Here is a 2,693-nt window from a genome sequence, read left to right as displayed (position 1 = left end):
AAGAAGAGAGCGACGCCCGCAAGCGTCGCCGTCGCCGGCTCAAAGGCGCGGAGCTTTCACTCGACACCCCACCCTAAGTCACCGAGGCCCTAGGGCAAACACGACGTGCCCAGACCCCGGATCCAGATCTGGGCGGTGTCCAGCAGAGGACGCGCCTGAGCCACCAACTATTACCCCTCTCGCCGCCCGCACGACCAAGGGAGCCACCACCACGGAAATGGCACCCGCCGGAGAGCCAACCATGCGAACCACCATCTGAAGCTGCCGCTCCGGCATCCAAGTCCAAGACCTCACCCACCGTCCACACCACAGAGTACCAGCCACAGTAGGAAGAGCGAAAATCTACATCTTTCACTTCTAGCCCGGCATGAGCGACTCAGGCTGGGCCGGCGCCACCACAGTACGTTGGGGCCCCAGCCCTGTGTCCCCAGCCAATCCCGGTGGAGTGGGGGACACACCCCTCCATGATTCCCGACGGCCGTCGCCGAGTAGACTCAGACAACGCGATGTCCGTGGCCCTCGACTCCGTGGATTTTGGGATTCACAGTGCCTGATTTCTGTGTTGCAAAGAGCCCCATAGAAAAAATCCATAATATAATGCCAATCCTTTAACAATGGCACCTAATAAATCCCTAGAATCAAAGAATGCCACAACCCCTGAAAACCGTTGGAGCAGCCCCATGTTTGGGATCGACGGAGAAGCGCCAATACCGGCCTTATCTTCGAGACGCCACCGGAGCCCACACCGCAGCGGCCATGCCACGTAGCAGCACACCAGGCAGATCAAACTCACTGCCGTCGCAGGGGCGCGGACACGCGCACCAACACTGCTCGTCTTCATCCTATCGCCGTCCCCGATCTCCATCCATCTCTCTCCGACTCCTCCCGCCACCTTCATCATCGATCCCCGGGCTTATCTTTCCCCCACGTCACTCAAGAACGCCGCGACACCTCGATCCTTTGGCCTCTAGCATCTCCGACCCACCAGCACACATATAAATCGCGTCGCCCGGCGGCAAGGAAGGCATACTCGTCGACAGAGGAACCGGAAAGAGAGGGACAGAGGTGAGATCGAAGGATTCGGAGCTCGTCGGAGCTCTCTCTCCTGGACCGTCCGCGATCGTACTACATGGGGATGCAACAGTCGACGGCGAATGCGTCCGGCGACGGCGCCAAGAGGGCCCTCCGCCGGCTGCCGCACGTGTACAGCAAGGTGCTCGAGCTGCCGCTCCCGGTGGACGCTGACGTCAGGGCGTTCGAGGGCACCACCGCGCTCCACTTCTTCGCGGCCTGCGGCCCCATGGGCGAGGTGAGGGCGCGCCTTGTGAAGATTTACCCCGGGGTCGTCAAGGTGGTGGTGGTGCACTCTGGGACCGGAGACGACGAGGATGGCGACGACATGGAGCTTGACAGGTGGAGGTACCGGCTGCCTGAAGACTGTTGCCCGGAGCTGGCTATGGCCGGCTACGTCGACGGACAGCTTATCGTGACGGTGCCCAAGGGCCGCGACGAAGGCGGCGACGGGGCTCGGAAGTGCTGCAATGGAGCAGCAGGGGAGATTGGTGGGAAGCTCGTGGCCGTGCAATAAAACCAGTGGGGTACTAGTGACCGAGTGTGAGCTCCATAATTGCTCATTTAGTCTGAGTCTATCTGGTATTCTGGTTACTCCTTGCCATTTGTTTTTTCTTTTTCCATAAAGATGGGCGCTTCGTGTTCTGCTCCTTCCTGATTTGAGGAAGAGAACTGCTTCATAAAACTACCTCCCTGCTGAAGGACAGCTAGTGCAAAGTTTGTACAAACTCCTTGGTTTCCATGGAATCAAATGTGAATGCAGATGAAATTGTGGGAAAAATCTTTTACTGGAACTCTGTTTACTTGGTTTGTTCCTTGATGCAGCTTGGATTAGAGCAGAGCAATGTTTGCCAGATTTCGTCAGTCTTCGTTCCTAAAGTTCAATTGCAGATAGGAATTATGCAGCATTTCGCATGCTTTCATCAAATCTAACCTCTTTCATTCGTCTTAGGTCTGCAGCCAACTGCACGTTGGCCTTTACTACCCACCTACAACTCTGTTCTTGGTTAGCTTTGCAAGAAACCAAAAAAGTAGATCTGAGCCTCTTACCTCTTGCCTCCTCCTTTCACATGAGAGGTAACAATATAAAATAGATCTGAGCCGTTGATCTCACTAAATAGTGACATGATTAACTTTTATCTTCTTACCTCACACGTAAAAACATGAGGTAAGAGAGACCATGTTAAAATTTACCAAATAGACCAGGAGGGAAGGAACCCTGCGGCTTTGTAATTAAGAGAGAAGATGTGAGACCCAAGTTCAAACACACGAAATTTAATCTAACCTCTTTCATTCGTCTTAGGTCTGCAGCCAAGTGTACGTTGGCCTTTACTCTCTATCTACAACTCTGTTCTTGGATAGTTGTGCCAGAAAAAAAATAGACCACCGGGGGAGGAGCTCCGTGGCTTTTTAAGTAAGAGAGAAGATGTGAGACTCAAGTTCAAACCTACGTGATTGACCAATATAGCCAAATGACCCCACGGGGTTTGAACCTGCGCCGGCTGGAATGCACAACCGCGCTCCAACCACTTGGCTAAGAGCCCGTCCACTGGATAGTCATGCATGTGTTACACTTATATGGACAATCTCAACATTTTATAAAGGCGCCAATATGTGTTAGA

At 53.8% G+C, this 2,693-nt stretch overlaps 1 protein-coding gene across 1 annotated transcript; it reads left to right on the top strand.

Moving 5' to 3' along the window:
* The first annotated feature begins 787 nt into the window (after window positions 1–787).
* On the top strand, window positions 788–1,852 carry LOC123093224 (uncharacterized). The gene has a single exon (XM_044515133.1). The coding sequence runs from the start codon at window positions 1,130–1,132 to the stop codon at window positions 1,586–1,588; it is 459 nt and encodes a 152-aa protein (XP_044371068.1). The 5' UTR covers window positions 788–1,129; the 3' UTR covers window positions 1,589–1,852.
* Window positions 1,853–2,693: the final 841 nt, after the last annotated feature.

This window comes from Triticum aestivum, chromosome 4B (assembly GCF_018294505.1).
Source record: "Triticum aestivum cultivar Chinese Spring chromosome 4B, IWGSC CS RefSeq v2.1, whole genome shotgun sequence".
Classification (NCBI taxonomy): domain Eukaryota; kingdom Viridiplantae; phylum Streptophyta; class Magnoliopsida; order Poales; family Poaceae; genus Triticum; species Triticum aestivum.
Note: the sequence above shows the minus strand (reverse complement) of the source record. Positions and strands in the feature narration are given on the sequence as shown.

Excerpts from the sequence above, each read along its gene's own strand:
- LOC123093224 (XM_044515133.1), top strand. The coding sequence starts at position 1,130 with ATGGGGATGCAACAGTCGACGGCGAATGCGTCCGGCGACGGCGCCAAG.